This window comes from Schistocerca piceifrons, chromosome X (genome assembly GCF_021461385.2).
Source record: "Schistocerca piceifrons isolate TAMUIC-IGC-003096 chromosome X, iqSchPice1.1, whole genome shotgun sequence".
Lineage (NCBI taxonomy): Eukaryota > Metazoa > Arthropoda > Insecta > Orthoptera > Acrididae > Schistocerca > Schistocerca piceifrons.
In genome coordinates this window covers 316,281,593-316,307,254 of record NC_060149.1, presented here as the reverse complement: position 1 = coordinate 316,307,254, position 25,662 = coordinate 316,281,593, and the positions used below count along the sequence as shown (strand labels likewise).

The 25,662-nt window shown below is 41.1% G+C and overlaps 1 protein-coding gene across 1 annotated transcript in view; it reads right to left on the bottom strand.

The window, feature by feature from the left end:
- The window catches only part of LOC124722779 (myrosinase 1-like), a 251,244-nt gene that overhangs the window by 73,297 nt on the left and 152,285 nt on the right, over positions 1–25,662 (bottom strand). Inside the window, exons 8-10 of the mRNA XM_047247914.1 lie at positions 2,915–3,054; positions 2,705–2,839; positions 100–206 (exon numbers count right to left, since the gene is read on the bottom strand). Of these exons, the coding sequence (XP_047103870.1) occupies positions 100–206; positions 2,705–2,839; positions 2,915–3,054 (382 nt within the window). The remainder of the gene's footprint in view (positions 1–99; positions 207–2,704; positions 2,840–2,914; positions 3,055–25,662) is intronic.

The window sequence follows — 25,662 nt, the reverse complement described above, 5'->3', positions numbered from 1 at the left end:
TAATAAACGAGTTATATGTAAATGACAGGGTGTGCAATCTTCATACCAATTGAATAGAAACAAACAAGAGTAAGAGGTATATATATATTTTTTACATACGTGTATCCTCGAATCCACTCAAAATTGTCCATCAAGCTCCACACCAAATATCCAAAGATATTGCAGTTATCCTCATTAATAGCTGTAGACAGCTCTCGCAGGTAACTCTGCAAAATTAAAATACTGTCTGTAAGTATCAGGAAAATAAATGAAGTGTCATATAGTTCCATATGTCAATCAAAACGCAGAAAATCAGTGAGGCAATTAGGTTAGCAATAGGAATCTTGAGATCAGACCAAAACTGAATGTTACAGTTTTGTCAGATACAGACATGGTTCGAGACCGTGGTTGTTATATAAAATAAATGGTTGATGGTGTGCAGCAACCAGCCACAAATTTGTTTCAGGTTACTTTACTCAAAAAGTGTCGATACCGGTTTCGAATTATTTTACAATTAGTCATCAGACCGTTTTATCATGCTTTCATCGAATTTGACTTCTATCCGGGCAATGACAGAGTAGTTACGCACAGTAGAATGAAACATGAAAGGACAAATAAGAGATGCAACAGAAGGAAGATCAATGACCAACAGTGTTAACTCACAATTTCTTATCTATATATAGGACTAACAACCACATCGAGATCATTGAGCAGACTGTACGAGGTTAACAAAAAAGTGTATCTGTAAGAAAAATTGCTGCCATAAGAGAGAAAGTGATCGAATGACGAGGGGCAACTGAAAATAAACACAGACTTACTGATGAAAGGAAGAAATACAAAAAAATGAGAAGAAGATGTATAATAAATAGCCGTATGTAAGATGGGAAACACCGTGGTATATAACAGGACACCTAGTGTACTACATTCAGAGTTTAATTGCGAATTATGAAGACATTTGTGACGCACACAGCCGTACTTGAACGATCAGTCAAACGAGGAAAAAAAAATTTCCGTAAGATTATCATCTTCATACTTGCAGTGACATAGACACAAACAGAAACGATATCTGTAGCCGAATCGATTAGCAATTCCTACGTCCCTATTGCTTCATAGAATAATTTGCTGAGAACCATATAGAAGAACGAGGTTGTGTCACCAGCAGATTTTTGCAACAGAAAGAAAAGCATTCCTGCAAATAATCTGACTCTGAATTAAGTAATTAAGAATTAAAAAATGGGAATACTTTTTCAACAGATGTAGCAGCAGAGGCAAGCTCTTGCCACTTTAAACATACACAATATGTTAGAGTCTTGCGGTAGCGTACTCGCTTTCCGCGTACGGGGTGCCGGGTTTGATTCCCGACAGGGTCAGGAATTTTTCCTGCCTCGAGATGGCTGGGAGTTGTTGTGTCGTCCTCATCATCAACATTCATCCTCATTACAGTCGGAGGAAGGCAATGGCAAACCACCTCCGCTAGGACCTTGCCTAGTACAGCGGTGCGGGTCTCCCGCATCGTCCCCTACGCTCCTCGGGGTATGGGACCTCATCATCAATACGTTAGAAATCATCATGACGTACCAGAACAAGTGACAAAGGTGCAACATTTACGAAAAATATTACTAAACTCGGAAATTAGAACTATATTCCTATTTTTTTTAAAAGCGAATGTACGAACCTGCTTTTCATTACCATAGCTGTTCGCGTGTGCACTGAAGAGGCACGCGTGTATATGAGAAACGATATTCGTGCCAAGTTTCTCCAGTGTCACTGTTCTTTTAACTGAGAATAATGAAGTTCCAGAAAATCTATTAGAATAAATACATAGGGTACTTAAAGACGAAATTAGCCTAGAAACAAATAAAGATAAGAATGAAAGAAAAAGACCAGAAGAACGGAAGTACCTAAATACCATAAGAGTGGAAAATGAAGTATGGGTAGGCGAGGACCTCTTTAATTACGCAACACGAGGAAACAATGAATACGTAAAACGACAGTTGAAGAAGGTTGTTTTCCTGAAAGGAAACTGACTGATGCAGCCACTGATGTGATTAATTTATATCGAGAAGAGCATTATATGAAGGTATTAAATGGCCACTAGCCAATCAGAGAAGAAGAGGCTACAAATGTTATAAATTTTATTATGTACAATGGTGTTACAAATGAAATGGGTCCAAAAAGTATGAAATGAAAATATACATGCTACACTAGGCAAAGTGAGAAAACTAACAAAAAGAATGCTTCAGTAGGTGCGATACTTTCCAATTCATCAATAATTAGTCTGTCTGGTAACAAGGAAACTGTGGGCGGTAAGACTTGTCGAGGTGACTGAAATACGGCACACGAGTTAGTGTTTACTTCGAGGTAAGTGACAGTAGCATTCACTGATGTCTTGAAGGATGGAAATAACATTCCATAAATCATTTCATATAAACCGTAAATAAACACAGTTATTCGTACCGGAAAAATTTAGACATATTTTTAGTGCTGAGCACTGGAAGTTCGTGTAGCTCTGAACGTCTACAGCATTTCTAGATTTAGATAATATGGTCATGTTGTCTTACTACATCGCTAATGTCTTTCCTCAGATGTCTTTACAGGCACGAATACTAAATGACTGGCGTTAAACAAAGTTCCTGTCCCTAAGACGGAAAGGTCCACGAACATTTGATATCGCACCCACGTACTCAAACACGCAAAGATTCCAGGTTGTAGATATGCTACTTACACTATAATAATTTATTCTGTCGATATCATTCAATGTTCCTCTGTCGGAGAAGCCGTTTTCTGTCACGATCACAGGTGGATTCCCATATTCATCTTTTATCCATCGCAAGATTTTGCGAAATCCCCAGGGCACAACCTGGAACAATGTTAGAGAGGTAGAGATATAAAAAGAGGTACAGGTGCAATGCACACGAAACAGTGATGTTCTTACCTTTAAGTAAGCTGAGGCAGCGATAGGCCAGGCTGGGTCGATGTGCAAGCTGACCCCTGAGTCAGGTATGTTGACACCGCCAGGGCCCGGCGTGCAGAGGCGCGTCGTGTAGTGGTTAACGCCCAGGAAGTCTGCCGTGCCTGCACCAACGGCAAAAGAGTCAACGAGGAGAACATGGCCAGGCTTAGCAGGCTCATGCTGATACCGTACTTTGTACGCATGTCTTATTTTCATTTACAGCTGTTAATTACAATAACAGGATCTGTTAATATTTTTAGCTGTCATTATCCAACACTTCCGTACATTTTACTTACCGGAGGTTCAGATGGCCTGTGATACCGTTTTAAAACATAAATTTTGGATCAGGATATTAGCTGTGGAAATGTGAAACACGTGAGGTACAGCTGTGCAGCAATGTCATACAGGCTGTACTACTGTGTTAAAGCTGTAGTCTTAGTCTCCGAGCTATGACAAGCTTTTATAAATTTTCGGTAAGGATTTTCTATGCTGTTCATGCAATATTTACCTATTTGTAACAAACTCTCAGCAGCTGGAGGAAAAGGTCTTGTGTGGTGGTAAAATTATAGCTTCGTAGTAACGGTCTCATCGTCAATGTTCACTTTATTATAGCCACAGATAAAAATGAAGTTAGTTATGTGCTACAAAAATGAAGGAAGAATACTAAGACTGAGGACTCTCATTTAAAAATAGTAAGTTTAGCAATATCAGAAAATAATAGAGCCAGGTACTTAACCATCAAAAATCGAAACGTGCGGGATGTCAACTATCATCACGTACCAAAAGCACGTTTAACTCTGCTATTTTATGACTGAAAGTATTGCTACGTCTAGCATAGAAATCTGGCAGCTAAATTAGAGACAAAAAGCCTATCGGTCATCTAAACAAGAGAGAAAATGTCTAATTTCTAAGATCTACCTAATTAAAAGCTAAAAGCAAGGTGCCGCCGAGTGTATGGCAGGATGTGCCTGTGAAGCAATAAACTCCGGAGAGTACCTAACTTAGTAGGGAGAAATGAAAGACGAAAAGTGAGAAGCACCGACAGTCGAAAATGACATTTGCAACATGACGATATCAGAAAATGTAATCTAATAATTACCGTCAGGTTTAGACAACAATTGCTTGTTACGACACGAATTACAGTTTTCATTCCTACACGGCGAGCCGATTCTTTTTCACAGTTATCGCTTTTTAAGTTTCTTTACTTATCTCTCTCTCTCTCTCTCTCATCCACTCTGATTTTGTGAGTTTGGGATGCTTCTGGATTTCATTCTTGGCTTCTAATTTCTCCCTTAGTAGTCTGCTACTTTCCTTTTATGGTAAACTTCTTTTTTTTAATATTGTTTAGTTTCAGTGTACTGTGAATTACTACTATATTATGAGGTGAGATAACGATGGGTGTGTATGTAGTTCAGTATTTTGTCCTTGAATTTTTGTTCACTTATGATGTAGTCCAACAGATACATTCCTGCCAATTTTCCACGTATTATCTCCTTCATATCTTGTGATTGCGAAATGTCATATTTTCCGTGAACTGACTTCCTTCTTCTTTCACACATTCATCAGTTCCTCTGTCTCCATATGTGGTTGGTGTTTGTTCCGAATCAGTCTTCGGAATTATAATTCAGTCAATTCGATGTTCACAGTGGATTATCCAGTTACGTATATTCATTTAACAACGGCGTCGACAAATGTTGTACAGTCATGTGATTACTTCCAGAACTTTTGAGAATAGGGCTATGCTCATGAAAATATTTTAGAAGGCTGCATGTCCTGCAGACACACATCCACAGCTTTTAATTCAGCTTTTTCCCATTGCTTGTTGCCTCCTCATGTTGTCAACAATCGCCTTTATATTCAGTTTTCCATTCCACGGGCACAAGGGCGCCTGTAGGTATGAATACCAAAACTACATACGAAATACTGTTATTCTCAAATAACGTTTATTATGAAAAGTCCTCTGCAGGTGAACCGTGGTAGCGACGTTCGCAAATTGAACAGCACAAAGAAAAAAAACTCACAATGCAATTTATAATTAAAGTTACATTCGGCTTAGAAAGGAATGGCTTACGCAGTTATGAAACTTTATAATAACCTGTCAAATTAAATAAAACGTTTAACAGGCAAGACAGCTCTTTCTAAAACCAATTATACTTGTTGTTATTAAAAATATTGCTATTTTACAGAAAATATCTATTGAGCATGTGTGTGTGTGTGTGTGTGTGTGTGTGTGTGTGTGTGTGTGTGTGTTAGAGACAGAGAGAGAGAGAGGGAGGGAGAGAGAGAGAACATGGTTTGATAGTATTATAGCTTTTCATTAATAGCTTATCTGTAAATGGACAGCTTGCAGTAACGAATAAATTTTAATCACATTTGTAGCGGTTGTTAAAATAATGACACGTTCCACATCATAACTGTTGTTGTGGACTTGAGCAGTGGATCAGGTAACTAACTGCAATATCCATTGCGAACGTGCCGAATATACGTATCGAGCCGCCAATGTAACTGTAGCTACTGTACATGCTATAAGCTCACGTGGAACAATACAGAATTCCATTGACTATGCTACGACGGAGAAGCATTTACGTATACCGACAAGGACACAATTACATCGCTTTCCACTGTCTGCTCATCAGCTTCACTCCTGTTCACAATCCCGCCCATGAGCTCTCAAACCGTCAGCTACGCACTGTATACACTGTTGACCCGTCACACTACGGAGTTGTGAATGATCACAAAGATTCTAGCTCAAGATAAGCGTTTTATCTGCGACTATTGCTTGAACACACTGTTAACGTTGAACTTTATCAAAGGAAACAAACTAATTCATTTATTTTCGGCTTCAGATTCTTAATGATTTTTGTTTTTTTACCTCGTTGATGATTTGTACCCGTGTTTGAAGTGAGGCACTGCATTGTAATACTTCGTTTCGTTTTTGTTTCACCGCAGAGAGAAATAAGGACAACTCATTTATACAAAACTTGTTGAGTCTGTAGTTACGACTTCGACATCTTTTACTTACAACACACTACGAATGTAATCAGAGCAGGAACTCATTTTTATAGATAATCCCCAGAAAAAGTTAATATTACGGGAAACCCGTCCGAGTAGCCGCGCGGTCGCGCTAGCACGTCGCTTCCGGGATTCGAGGAGGGGCGCCGACACCAGATCGATTTTTCCCAGCGGATTAAAGACATGGGCCAGTATGCCGGCCAGGCTGAAACGGTTTTTAGACGTTTTCCTACGTCCGACTCGGTGAATGCCGGTCTGCTACCCGTCTCCCGTCTCACCGTCTCAGTTACACGATTCGCCAACATTTCGAGAACCTTCTCACACTTTTACATGGAATAAAACCAGACGCCCCCGCCCATGAACCATGGACCTTGCCCTTGGTGGGTAGGCTTGCGTACCTCAGAGATACAGATAGTCGTACCGTGGTTGCAACCACAATGGAGGGGTATCTGCTGAGAGACCAGACAAAGGTGTGGTTCCCGAAGAGGAGTAGCAGCCTTTTCAATACTTGCAAGGGCAGCAGTCTGGACGATTCACTGATCTGGCCTTGTAACATTAACCAAAACGGCCTTGCTGGACTGGTACTGCGAACGGCTGAAAGCAAGGGGAAGCTACTGACATAATTTTTCCCGAGGGCGTGCACCTCACTGTATACTTAAATGATGATGGCGTCCTCTTGGGTAAAATATTCCGGAGGTAAAATAGTCCCCCGTTCGGATCTCCGGGCGGGGACTATTCAGGAGGACGTCGTTATCAGGAGAAACAAAACTGGTGGTCTGCGGATCGGAGCACGGAATGTCAGATCCCTTAATAGGGCAGGTAGGTTAGAAAATTTAAAAAGAGAAATGGATGGATTAAAATTAGATATAGTGGGAATTAGTGAAGTTCGGTGTCAGGAGGATCAAGACTTTTGGTCAGGTCAATACAGTGTTATAAATACAAAATAAAATAGGGGTAATGCAGGAGTACGTTTAATAATGAATACAAAAATAGGAATACGGGTAAGCTACTCCAAACAGCATAGTGAACGCATTATTGTGGCCAAGACAGATGCGAAGCCCACGCCTACCACAATAGTACAAGTATATATGCCAACTAGCTCCGCAGATGGTTCAAGATGGTTCAAATGGCTCTGAGCACTGTGGGACTTAAACATCTGTGGTCATCAGTCCCCTAGAACTTAGAACTACTTAAACCTAACTAACCTAAGGACATCACACACATCCATGCCCGAGGCAGGATTCGAACCTGCGATCGTAGCGGTCACGCGGTTGCAGACTGAAGCGCCTAGAGCCGCACGGCCCCACCGGCCGGCGCTCCACAGATGACAAAGAGATTGAAGAAATGTATGATGAGATAAAAGAAATTATCCAGATATGGGGGACTGGAATTCGATAGTAGGAAAAGGAAGAGAAGGAAAAGTTGTGGGTGAATATGGAATGGAAGTAAAGAATGAAAGAGGAAGCCGCCTCGTAGAATTTTGCATTGAGCATAACTTAATCATAGCGAATACTTGGCTCAAGAATCATGAAAGAAGATTGTGTACCTGGAAGAGGCCTGGAGACACTTGAAGGTTTCAGATAGATTATATAATGGTAAGACAGAGATTTAGGGACCAGTTTCTAAATTGTAAGACATTTCCACTGGCAGATGTGGGCTCTGACCACACTCTATTGGTTATGAACCGTAGATTAAAACCGAAGAAACTCCAAAAAAGAGGGAATTTAAGGAAATAAAACCTGGATAAGCTGAAAGAACCAGAGCTTGTAGAGAGCTTGTAGAGAGCTTCAGGGAGAGTATTAGGGAACGATTGACAAGAACGGGGGAAAGAAATACATTAGAAGGTGAATGGGTAGCTTTGAGAGATGAAATAGTGAAGGCAGCAGAGGTTCAAGTGGGTAAAAAGACGAGGCCCAGTAGAAATCCTCGGGTAACACAAGAGATATTGAATTTAATTGATAGAAGGAGAAAATATAAAAATGAAGTAAATTAAGCGGGCAAAAAGAAATACAAACGTCTCGAAATGGCTAAGCAGGGTTGGCTGGAGGATAAATATATAAGCATGTAGAGGAATACATCACGAGGGGTAAGATAGATACTGCCTACACGAAAATTAAAGAGACCTTTGGAGAAAAGAGAACCACTTGTATGAATATTAAGAGCTCAGATGGGAAATCAGTACTAAGCAAAGAAGGGAAAGCAGAAAGGTGGAAGCAGTGTACAGAGGGTCTATACAAGGGCGATGTACTTGAGGTCAATGTTATGGAGATGGAAGAGGACGTAGATGAAGATGAAATGGAAGATAAGACACTGCGTGAAGAGTTTGACAGAGCACTGAAAGACCTAAATCTGAAAAAGGCCCCAGGAGTAGAAAACATTCCATTAGAACTACTGATAGCCTTGGGAGAGCCAGCCATGGCAAAACTCTACCATCTGGTGAGCAAGATGTAGGAAACAGGTGGAATACCCTCAGACTTCAAGAAGGATATAATAATTCCAATCCCAAAGAAAGCAGGTGCTGGCAGGTGTGCAAATTACCGAACTATCAGTTTAATAAGTCACGGCTTCAAAATACTAACACGAATTCTTTACAGACGAATGGAAACACTGGTAGAAGCCGACCACGGAGACGATTAGTCTGGATTCCGTAGAAATGTTCAAACACGTGAGGCAACACTGACCCAACAACTTATATTAGAATACAGATTAAGGAAATCGAAACCTACGTTTCTGACATTTGTAGGTTTGGAGAAAGCTTTTGACAATATTGACTCTCTTTCAAATTCTGAATGTGGCAGGGGTAAAATACAGGGAGCGAAAGGCTATTTACCATTTGTACAGAAACCAGATGGCAGTTATAAGAGTCGAGGGGCCTGAAAGGGAAGCAGTGGTTGTGAAGGGAGTGAAACAGGGTTCTAGCCTATCCCCGAAGTTTTTCAATCTATATATTGAGCAAGCAGTAAAGGAAACAAAAGAAAAATTCGGAGTAGGAATTAAAATCCATGGAGAAGAAATAAAAACTTTGAGGTTCGGCGATGGCATTGTAATTCTGTCAGAGACAGCAAAAGACCTGGAAGAGCAGTTGAATAGAATGGACAGTGTCTTGAAAGGAGGATGTAAGAAGGGCATTAACAAAAGCAAAACGAGGGTAATGGAATGAAGTCGAATTAAATCAGGTGATGCTGAGGGAATTAGGTTAGGAAATACGACACTTGAAGTAGTAGATGAGTTTTGATATTTGGGGAGCAAAATAACTGAAGATGGTCGAAATAGAGAGTGTGTAAACTGTAGACTGGCTATGGCAAGGAGAGCATTTCGGACAAGATAAGTTTGTTAATATCGAGTATTGATTTAAGTGTCAGGAAGTCTTTTCTGAAAGTATTTGTATGGAGTGTAGCCATGTGCGGAAGTGAAACATGGACGATAAACAGTTTAGACAAGAAGAGAATAGAAGCTTTCGAAATGTAGTGCTACAGAAGAATGCTGAAGATTAGATGGGTAGATCACGTAACTAATGATGAGGTACTGAATAGAACTGGGGAGAAGAGGAATTTGTTGCACAACTTGACTAGAAGAAGGGATCGGTTGGTAGGACATGTTCTGAGACATCAAGGGATCACCAATTCAGTATTAGAGGGGAGCATGGAGAGTAAAAATCGTAGAGGGAGACCAAGAGATGAATACACTAAGCAGATTCAGAAGAATGTCGGTTGCAGTAGGTACTTGGAGATGAAGAAGCTTGCACAGGATAGAGTAGCATGGAAAGGTGCATCGAACCAGTCTCTGGACTGAAGTCCACAACAAGAACAACACTAGGCGCAGGCGGGTGGGGTAAACAGATTTCGTCCTGGGAGAAAGGGATAGCGAAAAGAAGGGCATCTGGCTACGCTTCACCACTAACATTGACAGAATCATATTAACATGCCGACCCTGTGAAGATACATGTTAAGGCGAAGAAGATAAATGTTAATATTACGGAACGATACTTTGATATTTCAAAAATGGCTCTGAGCACTATGGGACTTAACATCTGAAGTCATCAGTCCCCTAGAACTTAGAACTACTTAAACCTAACTAACCTAAGGACATCACACACATCCATGCCCGAGGCAGGATTCGAACCTGCGACCGTAGCAGCAGCGCGGCTTCGGACTGGAGCGCCTAGAACCGCACGGCCACCGCGGCCGTCACTTTGATATTTCAAGGATGCTACATGGTACATATGGAGATTAGATTTATGAATATGAATTTCACCGATATCAAACCATTTAAGAAAGAATGGTATATAAATTTTTATTTCTACAGGATGTTCGGAAATTCCAGTTACAAACTTCTGGGACTTTTATAGGGAAGTGAATACATAATATATTTTGAATAGCAACCCATGTCCGCAAACGCATCGTTTCCGTTCTACGACGGTTTCATTTCAGATGTTTAACTCATCCACTTCTGCTTAAGGAAATGAGTTAGGCGCTAGACAGTACAATTATTAATTAACAATTCGAGAGGAAACATAGCGAAGCATCCATTTATCACTTCGGAGCATTTGTTTGTATTAACACTTAAACATTACGTGTTTACATCATTCCAAAACAAAAAAGACCCCAGCATACTGTGCGTATAGAACAGTACTGATGCGTTACAACAGCGGATCGAAGTGGCGATCACCACAATTGTTACAGACACTGTACCTCCGAAGCATTTTCTGGTGCACACTCTCCATTCCACCTGGTGTCCCTTTAATTCCTAGCGCAGCGGCCAGAACTCGTGCCAGCAGATCTTCCCGCCTCTACAGGAGTCTCGTAGCAAGGCAAACGTTGAGTGACAGCCGGTGAGCGTCTGACGTAGTACTCGTCTATTCTATAGCATACCAGGACAAGGAACTCAGAGACTTTTCTCTTTCCCTCAGCAGACGTGGGCGAGTTACACATCTGAAATGAAACTATCGTAGAACGGAAACAGTACGTTTTCGGACATGGGTTCCTATTCAAAATATTATGTTCCCATTCCCCTCTACAAGTCCAAGAATTTTGTAACGGGAATTTGCCAACCCTCTGTATAGTTACAATGTGCAAGAGATGCATTTACAAAGTACAGTTTGGCTGGCTTTAAACACAGAGTCCTCTTTCTTTTGACGTGCCACGATACCTTTAATTCTCCTAACGAATCCATCCCGTGACCTTTATTTAAGCGATGGAGGATATTAAGATTTTGTTTTGTGTCTGAGAATGGATAGACTGTACTTGATGTGTGTCTGGATATAGAAAATTTTGTATCCCTGCTGTGGATGTACTCAGTACTGTGTTCAGTATATCTGGTTAGAATGTTAATATTACAATTAAGAAGTGATTGGTACCATAAAACGTTCATTGCCTGTGAGATATAACTTTATTTAAAAATGTCGTTCATGTAACTCAGAAATTCGATAAAAGATCCGAAGTTCTGAAATACGGTATTAGGTGTCAGTTGATGCTTTCAGTACGAACGACGCGTGTGCTGGAAAAAAATACTAGTTTACCTTGGATCTACCGCAGCTTTCGATGAACAGAGACTTTTAACCACTAAAAAACATCCAATATCCTAGATCGCATAAAATATTTCTTTATTTGGCAACCGATATCGAGAGACTTTGCTGTTATCTTCTGTTCTTAAAAATCGCTACTGCGCGCGAAGTCTTGTTCTCAGTTCTGCTCTCAAGCAACTGTAAAACTTGTGAAAGGGTAGATTCGTAAGTCGCCTACGCGCGTATGGTTAGAGAAATAAAATTTATATTTTGTTTTATGGAAATTTCTCAACGCGGTGAAAGTAAATGGAGTGTGTGCAAAAGAACATGGGATAAAACTGCTGCAGCTGGGAAACGTGTCCATCGGCTTCAGATAGCGCCTGTTAATTGTGTTAATAACTGCCTAATAATTCAAATAATCATATTTCATATTTGATCGTTTTCGAGGTTTTTCCGTTGCGTTAATTTATTTCTACTCTATTGTGTCAGGTAATGAAGAACAGAAATAAATTAACTGCTAAGAATGCGGATACTATCTATAGAAATGAGCGCTTCCGAGGAAATATTTAATCAATGAAATTGTGTTGTCTATGTGGGAACCAGTATGCTGCTGGAAATATAAATACCCCAAAGGTATACGTATAAACAGCAATTGATTACCACATCAGTCATTGGAGCTCATTGGTCATAAGAGAGCAGTTTATCTACAACTTATCCTTTCTGGGCTTAGTTTTAAAATGCCGACCAAGAAAATAAATATGATGGTTTGCCACGAAACAGTCACTGAGAACTTAGACAGTACTTGACAAGACGCACTTTAACGTTCTGGGCTACAGAGACGGGTCAAATTAGCAGGATAACTCAGTTGTGCAATCGTTTTCTCTGACTGTATTTTCAGGATTCGTTTTCTTCACGAATTTACTCGCTTTGGCGCTGATTGTCAAACAGTACTGGAAGCAATGGAGCAGATGAGACGTTATCGACGATGGAGGTATGAAGATCTCCATTATCGTGAATCCCAAGGCGCTGCGGGGGCTATCAGTCACTTGTAAGCGCAGACAAAACCTTCTAGAATATCCAAGACACCTTCCACCAGTTAGCGGCAGCATAGGATGACCAGTGGAAAAATGCCCCTATCACAGCACAAAAAAGGCTAATATGGTCCCGTTTTAAACGACTCTGACTGAAAAGTGGGGTGCTAACTGTCTCATTTACCTCCTTCAGCCCCCTCAAAAATTTTCCCAAAGTTTTGGAATCCAACATACGTGCTATTTTTAACATGAAAATCAAATCTCACTCCCACGAGCTCCACTAACTATAACTCGCTTACACCCACTAGCCCATAGCGGTAAGTCGCTGATAGCCATCCTCTCCCACTTGCTCATTCTCACTCACTTATTCAGCCCAATTCATCGTCATTATCCCTTCAAGTCTAGCTAACTGTCACTGTCTCCTGTCTCACAGCCGCAGTTTCCATCATCCTGTCCTTCTACTACTGCCGTCTCTCACTGCCTCTCTCTCCCACCTGTTTTCTCTTACTGCTACATTCTCATTCATTCCTTGTCACTAATGCTGTCTCTTCTCACTGCACTATCTCTCTCTTCCTCATTGTCATTGTCACAGACTGTGTGTCTCATAATCGTTGGCTCTCACCCATTCCCACTTCGACTTTCTCCTTCTCAATATTCCTCTCCTGCTGGTACTGTCTCCTTTACTCTCCTCCTAGGACTGTTCTGTCACTGTCAGTTATGTTCCACAGCCACTTTGTTCCTCTCTTTTTCTCACACTGCCATTGTCTCTTTCGTTCTTTCTATACCACGTCCGCTGTCTACTATCTTCCAGTAATTATTCCTTTTCCGTCTGTTTCCCACTGCAACTGCCTTCTCTCTCAGCGCAAAAAAGCGCTAATACATTCGTATGCCGAAATTTTTGCGAAAAATTCTAAAGGTGCTGAGCAGGTAGAATGAGGCAGCTGGTACCTCACTTTTCAGTCAGCCTTTTAAAACAGGAACATATTAGCCTTTTTTGTGTTCGGATAGGACTATTTTCCCCTGGTTCCCTTCTTTTCCCTGTACAGCTTAGTATGTCACTCATATGAAAATAACTTTATAGAAAAGTGAAATTTTGATAGTTTGCCGGCCGCTGTGACCGAGCGGTTCTAGGCGATTCAGTCCGGAACCGCGCTGCTGCTACGGTCGCAGGTTCGAATCTTGCCTCGGGTACGGCTGTGTGTGATGTCCTTAGGTTATTTAGGTTTAAGTAGTTCTAAGTCTAGGGGTTGGCTCTGAGCACTATGCGACTTAACCTCGGAGATCATCAGTCGCCTAGAACTTAGAACTAATTAAACCTAACTAACCTAAGGACATCACACACATCCATGCCCAAGGCAGGATTCGAACCTGCGATCGTAGCGGTCGCTCGGCTCCAGACTGTAGCGCCTAGAACCGCACGGCCACTCCGGCCGGCCTAAGTCTAGGGGACTGATGGCCTCAGATGTTAAGTCCCATAGTGATTAGAGCCATTTGAACCATTTTGATAGTTTACTTACGTGAAACTTAAACAGCGCAGAATTAACTTTACACCTCAGACTGCATTGTGCGTTCAGAAAAAAGTTGCATGTGCTTCAGTACTACAACACAGGGCTCTCAAAAGCCTTCTGCCGATAACGGAGACACTTTACACCATATTTCTACGCGCGACGTTACTTTGTAAACTATGTTTTCGCCTCACCCCGGAAATTACGGGCGTATTTTACATGTACAAGTTGAGTTACTTTGAACGGATGAACATATCAAGAAATTTTTCAAGGATGTTTGATATCGGGATCGTAGGAATATATTCTAAAAATTTCAGCCATTTGCTGTGCATAGCCGTCTTGGAATCCGCGGCTCGGTTTTCGTACCCAAAACCCAAGTTTTTCGGGTTTTCACAGGAAGCGTCCCTGGACTAAATGGTGCCTCCATAAGCCCCTTAGGGCGCACAACAGGCGACATATAATTTAAAAAGCACCAACGGATTTTCTATATTTGTGTGAGTTGGAGGAAGTGTGTAATATTCAAACTTTGAGCCTGTACTATACTGTAGTTACAGCAAGGCGAGCTTTCATTTGGGTACACAAATGGATCGTAGTCCAACAGCTATCCAAAACACTTGACCTTACCTCTCTATAGTCAACAGAACCCGAGGTATGAACCCAGAAAAATCCCGTTTTCATGCGCGGTGTTTCGGAGCTGTTTGGGTAGCACACGCTGTCGCATGCGTACCACTATGTGTCATTCTGCTGGGAACTAAGCCATGTGGGAACCCACAGAACGACGTACTTGTGGTTCGATTTGCTATATCCCCGCATACATTTACCGAGTGTGAAAATGCGGGGACACATTGTGTGCGTCAGCGATCATAACCTTTGACATGTGGGATAACGGTAAAACTATAGGTTACCGCCATACAGCCTCCAAAAGGCGTCAGGTTTGTCTTAATCGCCTGTGCACTTACCACGCTCCGTTACTACATGGCTATCACTTTGTACTTCGGTCCGAGTTCCCATGTGTAGGTAATGCTAGTACCATGGTCCTGTCAATGAAACATTTTTTTTATTTCGTTTCTGGTCAACTAAGGGCTGCATCAGGATAACTACTTATTTCTCTTTTCCATAAAACTTCTCCAAAACTCTGATTTTCTCAGAATGAACTCTTTTTCTCTCGTATGACAATTCGGCTCTTGTGTTTCTCTGTTTCTTTTTTGTTCCTGAGTATCTCTGAATCTCTTGACTTCTAGCACGAATTTTTCTCCACTGTGTAGGGTTTCCTGTTCAGTCCTCATCTTTTAAGTCCGTTTCTGTCTTGCCTCACCAACCATTTTCTTTGTGTTTTCCTTTTTTGGAGTATGATTGGCTTTTCTTTGTTAATCTAACTTTCTTCATTCTCTCTAGATGTTTGTAGAGTATAACACGTCTTTCCCTCATCTCATCTGTTATTTTAGTACAGAATCAGTATATTTCCTTATTTGGTCTCAAAACCTTTTTGCATTCTTTGTTCTTGATTAAAAATAATATTTTTCTCAAGGTTCTTCTTCCTTTCTTTTTCAGACGTTTAGTGCATTTTCACCTATATATATAAACAGTATTTACATTTTATTGTTGTTTTGGTCTTCAGTCCTATGACTGATTTTACACAGGTCTTAGAGGTCAGAGATGAAGCCCGTAAGCTCGTTTTAAAACAGCCAGCGGGTCCAGTGACATTATCTCCGCCCTCGCCGTCTCCGTATACTCGGAGACTCCATTCCTTAGTCTCCGTCGCTGCCCAGGTAACTGACAACACGTCACTCGATTCTGTTGTCGACTGCAACTGTATTGCACCAGCGTGGAAAAGAAATGAGGACTAGCGGAATTGCCGCTACACCCACAACAGTCGAACATAACGGTTTACACATACAATAAATTAAAGTGTTCCGCCGCAGTTTTCTGTCTGCATGTGGAGGCTAATCTCAGGAACTACTGTAGCGATTTCGATACGGTTTTCACTAACAGATACACTGACTGACGAAGAAGATTTCTATGTATATAATTTACTTTAAAAGTTTGTTTGACACTACAATAGTGAAGCTATAGTCACAGTATACAAAATTTTTTTGTGTAGAAAGAGTTAGATTACCTGTTTCAACGAACTACGTCGTCATTTTCAAATGTAAAAGCATCAGTTGAAGAATATATAATCTCCAACTAATATATATTCTCTAAATTTGAAAATGACGACTTAGTTCGTTGAAACCGGTAATGTAATCCTTCCTTTTTAAAGACAAAAATCTATATACTGTGACTATGGCTTCACAATTGGAGTGTAAAAAATATAATTTATTACTGCTACGTCAGAAAAATCGTCTGGCCGTCGATACTTCGTGCCATCCGTGCGAAGCTAGGGTGTTTCGATAGTTATTTATTAATACTGACTGTTGAGCAGTGAATATTGTGTGTGTGAGCGTGCAAGCGTGTGTGTGTGTGTGTGTGTGTGTGTGTGTGTGTGTGTGTGTGTAAGAAAGAGAGAGAGAGTGAGAGAGTGTGAGTGTGTGAGCGAGAGTGTGAGAATTTCAATATAACGTTTTCGATGACTGCTGCACATTTATTTTATATATGCTTCCTACTCAGAGAAATTCTAACAATTACTTCGACGTACAGACACATTCGACAAGTTACCGAATTTGACACACCAGTACAAGAGAACAGGATATGAGGATTACGTGGTTTCTCTGAATAGTGGCTAAATATTCAATTAAATGTACAACAGCCTTCGAAAAATTACAGAAATGAATGATACGCTACACAACTCACTATTAGCATATAAATGCAAGTTTACCATGACAAAAAGAATACAAAATCTGACGCACTTGATCTGTTAGTATACAGTGTGGCCTGCCGGAGTGCCCAAGCGGTTCTAAGCGCTCCAGTCTGGAGCCGCGCGAACGCTACAGTCGCAGGTTCGAATCCTTAAATGCAAGTTTACCATGACAAAAAGAATACAAAATCTGACGCACTTGATCTGTTAGTATACAGTGTGGCCTGCCGGAGTGCCCAAGCGGTTCTAAGCGCTCCAGTCTGGAGCCGCGCGAACGCTACAGTCGCAGGTTCGAATCCTGCCTCGGGCATGGACGTGTGTGCTGTCCTTAGTTTAGTTAGGTTTAAGTAGTTCTAAGTTCTAGGGGACTGATGACCACAGCAGTTAAGTCCCATAGTGCTCAGAGCCATTTTTTTATGCAGAGTGGTCAGAAACTGACTAAAAAGCTTTGTGAGGGTATTGCGAAGTGGATTGTGCTGAGAAATAATTGTTAAGAAAAAAACTCGATACGTTGCCCCGTTTCCGATTTAATTAGCAATGAAGTTAGCCAATCGGGCCCTTCCGCGCGCAAATTCAACCGGTCCGCCAGAGACGGCGTCGCCGAATGTGTTCTTCGTTTGGTTTCTTAAAACCGAACAATAGAGCGATTCAGTAATTGGAAATAGAACGGTAGTAAAGATCTCATCCCAGACAAAGGCTTAGCAGTCTCGTACGCTATCATCTACGCTATGAGAACAACTGACACTAATTGTATCTGGCGGGCCGCTTGAATTTGAGCGCGCAACGTCCTGGTTGACTGGCTTCAATGCTAATTAAAATGGATTGGCGCCACGTATTGAATTTATCTCTGAACAATTATTTCTCAGCACAATCTACCCTGCAACACCCTTACTAGCTATTCAGGCTGTTCGTGACTACCCTGTATATAAGCAGTCTCGTTTCATTAATGTTATGCGTAGCATTTCACCTTACGCAAAGCTTTAAAATATCTGTTACTAGCTATATGAGTTAAAAACCAGTACGGTGTCATTTGAAGACGCTTACGAGTAATGCGAAAATGCTGTGTTGTTGGTTATCGGAAGTTCAAGAAATTCCCGAGAGACGATGGTCCGCCAAACTAAGCGTTCCTTGGAGCCCGTTCGAAATAATCATTAAATCTTAATACCGTTACATCATAATATTACGTAAATACCTAAATAGTATCGGCATCAGTTAATATAGGTCACAAGTATTTAACAGATCACTGTTACCGTGAACATCCACAACATTAGAGGCCAGACGACTGCGACGCTCGACGACTACCAAACCCGCAGCACTGAAGTTCCTCTCAATAGATCCACTTGAAGCTGGAATACACAGTACGCACTTAGCAACAAGTGCCAGAGAAGGTACTGTCTTTTCATGCTCGTTTCAACTTCCAAGACTATCGGGTTTTGCTTCTGCATCATTTCTGAAAGCGGCGTCGGAGAGGTACAACGATTTTTTGCGGGTATATCCCCATGGTTCAAACCTCTGGAACTTCAACGGATGCGGCGATTTCGTTGGGCCTGGTATACTTTCGTGTGAACCACGAGTAACTAGAAAGAGCGTAGGTCGCATTTTGTACCAACATTGACTCACAATCATGTTGCAAGAGCGTAGAATAATAGGCGTACATACGGTAGTTGCTCAGTTACCTGAAATATTCATACACCGAGCACCAACCTCTTTGAAAACGCTATCTCTGTCTTCACTGCTCGGCATCAAAAGAATCACGATACAGCGGACACAAAGATGTTACGATCTTGTGATATAAGTGCCGTTTAATATTATCATTCTTTCCATCCATGTAACTTCTGCATCTTAACTTAAGTATTGTCTTGGCATGACTATGTAATTCATCAAGTGCCCATCAAGTGCTCATCCAGAAGTGGATACCGCCAGAGAAGTACCAAATGGAGAGTAGGATATTTGCCTGGTTCTAGAAAATCGATAGCTTCTTTGATTGAGAAACATGATAAGCTCATTTATGGTCTGCTCATCTATATTCTGAAGTCTATTTAGTTCTTTTTGTGGGGGCAGCTCCTTAATTTTGATCAGATTATCACCTGCTGAACCCATACTGTCTAACAAAGTGTTCTATCGGTCTTCGATCTCTTACCTGAGTGATTTTGAGAGTCTGGTTGGAAGACCAACACTTTTAAAATACGCTACTAGTGCTTTACACGCTTTAACTATGTCTGCTACTTAAGTTAATTCTGTCTGCGATGCTAAAAAGTCCACCTTAAAGATATGTTTGAGCAAGATGCTAAGACAATGAAAAGCGAAAGAACGTCTAGTGAATGTTAGATCCTTGATCTGCAGCGGAAAGTGCTGTGCTGACTTAATTCAGTTCTGGGGGGGGGGGGGGGGGGGGAGAGGTAAACAATACTCTGTTCTCCATACTCCATATGCCACGCATCACTAATAGTGGATACAGTCACATTAGTGTTGGTTATTTTACGGGCATCGTCCATAGTTGTATCAGTTTGGAAAGGACTCATTTATCGCTAATAGGAGCAGTAACTTGTGGACCAGCACCTTTTTAACAGCATCTGCAATGGAAATAACTTTATTCTTAATCGTTGACGGATGAGGTAGTCTAGCCTGCACGTCGGCTTCATAATGCACTTCAGCTGCTACAGGTATGAGCACTTGGGCTACGTTTTTGAAATCGCAGTTATGAACCGTACTGAATAGTCCAAGATCTTTGCAACTTGTTAGTGCCACCGAATCACAAATAATGCACTTTTTAGTTGCAGTGACGTCGCTCTTTTTCCAGACGTCACTCTCCCTCTTCTGTAGCTCATTTTCAATTACGTACTCTCCGTCACTTAATTTTCGTTTTACATGGTCTATAGTCTCACAAAACACAGAGGCCATCTGATCCCAAGAGTCGGTCAGTTTCACCCTGTCAGCGCCACACAACATAGCAAGGTCAAGCACTCAACTTCCGTATTACGTCACAGCTAATCTTACACTCCAGCAGGCTTCAGTAAAAGATAAGGAGTTGACGAGCAGGAAGTGACCGTACTCAAACCCGACATACTCTGGATGCAGAAGCCAGTACAAACTGCCTTTAGAGTGGCGCCTTGATTCCTTATGTATGCAAACCTCAATATTGGCCTCATACTTGCTCCGTTTCTGATCTGGGCTGGTTCAAATGGCTCTGAGCACTATGGGACTTAACATCTGAGGTCATCAGTCCCCTAGAACTTAGAACTACTTAAACCTAACTAACCTAAGGACACCACACACACCCATGCCAGAGGCAGGATTCGAACCTGCGACCGTAGCGGTCGTGCGGTTCCAGACTGAAGCGCCTAGAACCGCTCGGCCACTAGCGGCCGGCGTTTCTGATCTCTAACATATCTCCACGCTGATGCATTCTGCGTAAGGTTCTACATCTCTACATAACCACTGCGACCTATGTCCATTTGAACCTGATTGTTGTTGTTGTGGTCTTCAGTCCTGAGACTGGTTTGATGCAGCTCTCCATGCTACTCTATCCTGTGCAAGCTTCTTCATCTCCCAGTACCTACTGCAACCTACATCCTTCTGAATCTGCTTAGTGTATTCATCTCTTGGTCTCCCTCTACGATTTTTACCCTCCACGCTGCCCTCCAATGCTAAATTTGTGATTTCTTGATGCCTCAAAACATGTCCTACCAAGCGATCCCTTCTTCTAGTCAAGTTGCGCCACAAACTTCTCTTCTCCCCAATCCTATTCAATACCTCCTCATTAGTTACGTGATCTACCCACCTTACCTTCAGCATTCTTCTGTAGCACCACATTTCGAAAGCTTTTATTCTCTTCTTGTCCAAACTGGTTATCGTCCATGTTTCACTTCCATACATGGCTACACTCCATACAAATACTTTCAGAAACGACTTCCTGACACTTAAATCTATACTCGATGTTAACAAATTTCTCTTCTTCAGAAACGATTTCCTTGCCATTGCCAGTCTACATTTTATATCCTCTCTACTTCAACCATCATCAGTTATTTTACTCCATAAATAGCAAAACTCCTTTACTACTTTAAGTGTCTCATTTCCTAATCTAATCCCCTCAGCATCACCCCATTTAATTTGACTACATTCCATTATCCTTGTTTTGCTTTTGTTGATGTTCATCTTATATCCTCCTTTCAAGACACTGTCCACTCCGTTCAACTGTTCTTCCAAGTCCTTTGCTGTCTCTGACAGAATTACAATGTCATCGGCAGACCTCAAAGTTTTTACTTCTTCTCCATGAATTTTAATACCTACTCCGAATTTTTCTTTTGTTTCCTTTACTGCTTGCTCAATATACAGATTGAATAACATCGGGGAGAGGCTACAACCCTGTCTCACTCCTTTCCCAACCACTGCTTCCCTTTCATGCCCCTCGGCTCTTATAACTGCCATCTGGTTTCTGTACAAATTGTAAATAGCCTTTCGCTCCCTGTATTTTACCCCTGCCACCTTCAGAATTTGAAAGAGAGTATTCCAGTTAACGTTGTCAAAAGCTTTCTCTAAGTCTACAAATGCTAGAAACGTAGGTTTGCCTTTTCTTAATCTTTCTTCTAAGATAAGTCGTAAGGTTAGTATTGCCTCACGAGTTCCAACATTTCTACGGAATCCAAACTGATCCTCCCCGAGGTCCGCTTCTACCAGTTTTTCCATTCGTCTGTAAAGAATTCGCGTTAGTATTTTGCAGCTGTGACTTATTAAACTGATAGTTCTGTAATTTTCACATCTGTCAACACCTGCTTTCTTTGGGATTGGAATTATTATATTCTTCTTGAAGTCTGTGGGTATTTCGCCTGTCTCATACATCTTTCTCACCAGATGGTAGAGTTTTGTCATGACTGGCTCTCCCAAGGCCATCAGTAGTTCTAATGGAATGTTGTCTACTCCTGGGGCCTTGTTTCGACTCAGGTCTTTCAGTGCTCTGTCAAACTCTTCACGCAGTATCGTATCTCCCATTTCATCTTCATCTACATCCTCTTCCATTTCCATAATATTGTCCTCCAGTACATCGCCCTTGTATAAACCCTCTATATACTCCTTCCACCTTTCTGCCCTCCCTTCTTTGCTTAGAACTGGGTTTCCATCTGAGCTCTTGATATTCATACAAGTGGTTCTCTTCTCTCCAAAGGTCTCTTTAATTTTCCTGTAGGCAGTATCTATCTTACCCCTAGTGAGACAAGCCTCTACATCCTTACATTTGTCCTCTAGCCATCCCTGCTTAGCCATTTTGCACTTCCTGTCAATCTCATTTTTGAGACGTTTGTATTCCTTTTTGCCTGCTTCATTTACTGCATTTTTATATTTTCTCCTTTCATCAATTAAATTCAATATTTCTTCTGTTACCCAAGGATTTCTATTAGCCCTCGTCCTTTTACCTACTTGATCCTCTGCTGCCTTCACTACTTCATCCCTCAGAGCTACCCATTGTTCTTCTACCGTATTTCTTTCCCCCATTCCTGTCAATTGTTCCCTTATGCTCTCCCTGAAACTCTCTACAACCTCTGGTTCTTTCAGTTTATCCAAGTCCCATCTCCTTAAATTCCCGCCTTTTTGCAGTTTCTTCAGTTTCAATCTGCAGTTCATAACCAATAGATTGTGGTCAGAATCCACATCTGCCCCTGGAAATGTCTTACAATTTAAAACCTGGTTCCTAAATCTCTGTCTTACCATTATGTAATCTATCTGATACCGTTTAGTATCTCCAGGATTCTTCCAGGTATACAACCTTCTTTCATGATTCTTGAACCAAGTGTTAGCTATGATTAACTTATGGTCTGTGCAAAATTCTACAAGGCGGCTTCCTCTTTCATATCTTCCCCCCAATCCATATTCACCTACTATGTTTCCTTCTCTCCCTTTTCCTACTGACGAATTCCAGTCACCCATGACTATTAAATTTTCGTCTCCCTTCACTACCTGAATAATTTCTTTTATCTCGTCATACATTTCATCAAATTCTTCATCATCTGCAGAGCTAGTTGGCATATAAACTTGTACTACTGTAGTAGGCACGGGCTTTGTGTCTATCTTAGCCAGAATAATGCGTTCACTATGCTGTTTGTAGTAGCTAACCCGCACTCCTATTTTTTTATTCATTATTAAACCTACTCCTGCATTACCCTTATTTGATTTTGTATTTATAACCCTGTAATCACCTGACCAAAAGTCTTGTTCCTCCTGCCACCGAACTTCACTAATTCCCACTATATCTAACTTTAACCTATCCATTTCCCTTTTTAAATTTTCTAACCTACCTGCCCGATTAAGGGATCTGACATTCCACGCTCCGATCCGTAGAATGCCAGTTTTCTTTCTCCTGATAACGACGTCCTCTTGAGTAGTCCCCGCCCGGAGATCCGAATGGGGGACTATTTTACCTCCGGAATATTTTACCCAAGAGGACGCCATCATCATTTAATCGTACAGTAAATCTGCATGTCCTCGGGAAAAATTACGGCTGTAGATTCCCCTTGCTTTCAGCCGTTCGCGGTACCAGCATAGCAAGGCCGTTTTGGTTAATGTTACAAGGCCAGATCAGTCAATCATCCAGACTGTTGCCCCTGCAACTACTGAAAAGGCTGCTGCCCCTCTTCAGGAACCACATGTTTGTCTGGCCTCTCAATAGATACCCCTCCGTTGTGGTTGCACCTACGGTACGGCCATCTGTATCGCTGAGGCACGTAAGCCTCCCCACCAACGGCAAGGTCCATGGTTCATGGGGGGTGAACCTGATTAGTGAATTAAAGCCTGGAGTCCCTCTACAGTTTTAACATCCCACCCTTCTCTTTCCCTTGGTAGCTCAGAATGTGTTCCATCAATATATTCCTCCATTTAGTTAAGTTCTGCCACAAAGCTCTTTTGCGATGTAGTAAGCTACAGTAGATATTCTTTCTATCAGCATTTTTCTCTAGCACCATGTTTCAATACCTTCTGTTCTCTTCTTCTGTATACTATTTGTCATCTACATTTCACCTCTATAAAAAGTTATGCTGTAGACATGTTGTTTCAGAATATAATTCCTTAATTTGTATGAGATCTTATCAAATGTCTCTTCTTCCGAAAACATTCTCTTGAAAGAATATTATTTCTTTTTTTTTCCAACCACCCTCTTCAATGCTCGACGGTGGCTGTCCGTGACTACTAAGGTCTGTCTGGTCTTCGTTTTGTTATGGATGTTTCTTCGTGTTTCTACTCTACAATCGCATCACCAACAGTCGAAACTTCAGAAATGTACCTAACTGATCTGCTATTCAGGTGACGTCCAATGACCATTCCACGTCCGAAGCTACTAATCTCTCCTGGCCAACTCATTCTGGTGTTATTGCTTGACTACTAACAACACAATACCCCCATCGCCTTTTATGTTGATGGGTTGGCCTCCATTAACATCTATTGATAGTTTCCTCATTACATACGGGTGTCCGGATAGTTTTCATCAGATATTGTATGTTTCAAAAGCATTAGTAAGACGAATTCAGAAATCAACGTCTTTTTAAACAGAAAACGAAGGAGGTTCACTATTGGTGAAACAATGTATCGCCTCAGAAACACACTAGACGAATTTGTACTGTCTTTTAATTCACTGGATATATATTTTCTGTGGTTTAGACGTGGAACTTCAGTCATTTAGAGACTTGTCCATTCTTTCTTCCTCGGCGCTTTTGTTCTTCATGCATTTTTTTGTTGACACGGTTTGTTTTTTCACGCGAAGAGTGTTTTACTAACAAAATCGTCTCTAGAGGTTCTATGCAGCATGTTCTATCATCAGATCCTTGTCTCGCAGAATTTTATTCCTCACATCTGTGTGAAAAAATGTTACATGTACATTTTATGACTGAACGAATGTTGTCTACACGTTGCTGTGGGATTTAGGTTCGATATAGATTTACTACCACTATACATCCTAAATGATGCTGGATCTTACATATATTTTTACATTGATGAAAGATACTAAATCTGAGGAAAAGACAAGAAAACTTACGCCCATTTTCTTTCTTAAATGTTGCAACTGAAAGAGCAAATGTTGCTTTAAGCGTCGTACTAACGTTATTTTTTATGAAAGGTACTATTGTTTTACAGGTGTAAGTAGTTATCAATGTTAACCCTCCTTTTTTGTTTTGATTTTGATCAGCATCCCTTCAACTAGAAGTTCCTGTAATACAGCTAAAAGAGCTAAAAGGACTGTTCATCTCCACAAGGGCTTGCTCTATAATTATGCATAAGTATTTACATGATTTTTACGTTGAGATACAAGCTTCTTCTCTTTCCGTAATGCGGAATTTATAATAATCAGTAAGATATTATTTATTGAGAATCGTAGAAGTGATTCGCCAGATTTTCTGTGATGAATGCACGAGAATAACACCCCCGGAATCTTAGGAAATTTATTGCCTGTATTCGATTCAGGTACCCTACGTCTTGTTGCTCCACAGCTCTCACTATAATAACGAAGATCTACCGAGTGTTATACATCCAAATATTTTTCATTAAATAATAGTTATTACTGATGCACGGACACGTTTGCATGCTACTACGTGCAAACAGTCTTTGTCAAACCTGCACTATTCATTTTTTTATGATTTAATTTTGTGAAATGCAAACAACTCCAAGATGCAGCATAGCTAAGCAAGTGAAGGGGTGTGAGAGGGACTGAAACAGTTGAAATACCAATCGTAATTAATAAATCCCTCAACACGTGTAGTCGTTTAGTTAGACACTTGTGTAGAAGTCATATTTCAGTTAGCGTTAGTTTTATCCCTTTCGTGGGTGGAGACGAGAATCATGATATTTTAGTCTGAAAGTTCTCCTGTAACCCCACTTTCAAAGCCAGTCACTTTACTTCCAACAATTGT